We start from the raw sequence: 434 nt of genomic DNA on the forward strand, positions 1-434 counted from the left end.
TTCCTGTAGGGCGAGATAAGGCCGACCTCCTTGGGAGAGATGCTGGGGCAGCCCCCCCTGCCCCGGCTCTGCAGCAGCTTCTTGAGGTACTGGACCAGCACCTCGATCTCACTCGTGTTGAAGAACGAGGGGTTCTTGGCCTCTCTCCGGTCTTCTCCGCGAACCCCGTGGAAGATGATGGGGAAGCCCTGGGGGTGGAGAGTGTTGGGCTCTTTGCCTGTGGCTCAGGGCTCCCTCCAGGCCCCCTCCCTGCTGCCCCCCTCACTTTTTTGGGAAGCTCCTCCCAGTCACAGTACAGACTCCGCACATCGAGCTCACTGCTCTCACAGGCCTTCAGCTCGCTGTCGTAGAAGAGCTCGTTGGGGATCCTGAGGATGGCCTCGTGGGACCTGGCAGGGGCAGGCCAATGTCCAGGGTGGGTGCACCACGCACCC

At 62.9% G+C, this 434-nt stretch overlaps 1 protein-coding gene across 1 annotated transcript in view; it reads right to left on the reverse strand.

Moving 5' to 3' along the window:
• MOV10 (Mov10 RISC complex RNA helicase) overlaps positions 1-434 on the reverse strand; it is a gene marked incomplete at its 5' end in the record, with an annotated part of 5,431 nt that overhangs the window by 1,010 nt on the left and 3,987 nt on the right. The window contains 2 exon segments of the mRNA XM_010145972.1: positions 1-188; positions 266-389. Of these exon segments, the coding sequence (XP_010144274.1) occupies positions 1-188; positions 266-389 (312 nt within the window).

This window comes from Buceros rhinoceros, unplaced genomic scaffold (assembly GCF_000710305.1).
Source record: "Buceros rhinoceros silvestris isolate BGI_N320 unplaced genomic scaffold, ASM71030v1 scaffold42091, whole genome shotgun sequence".
Classification (NCBI taxonomy): Eukaryota; Metazoa; Chordata; class Aves; order Bucerotiformes; family Bucerotidae; genus Buceros; species Buceros rhinoceros.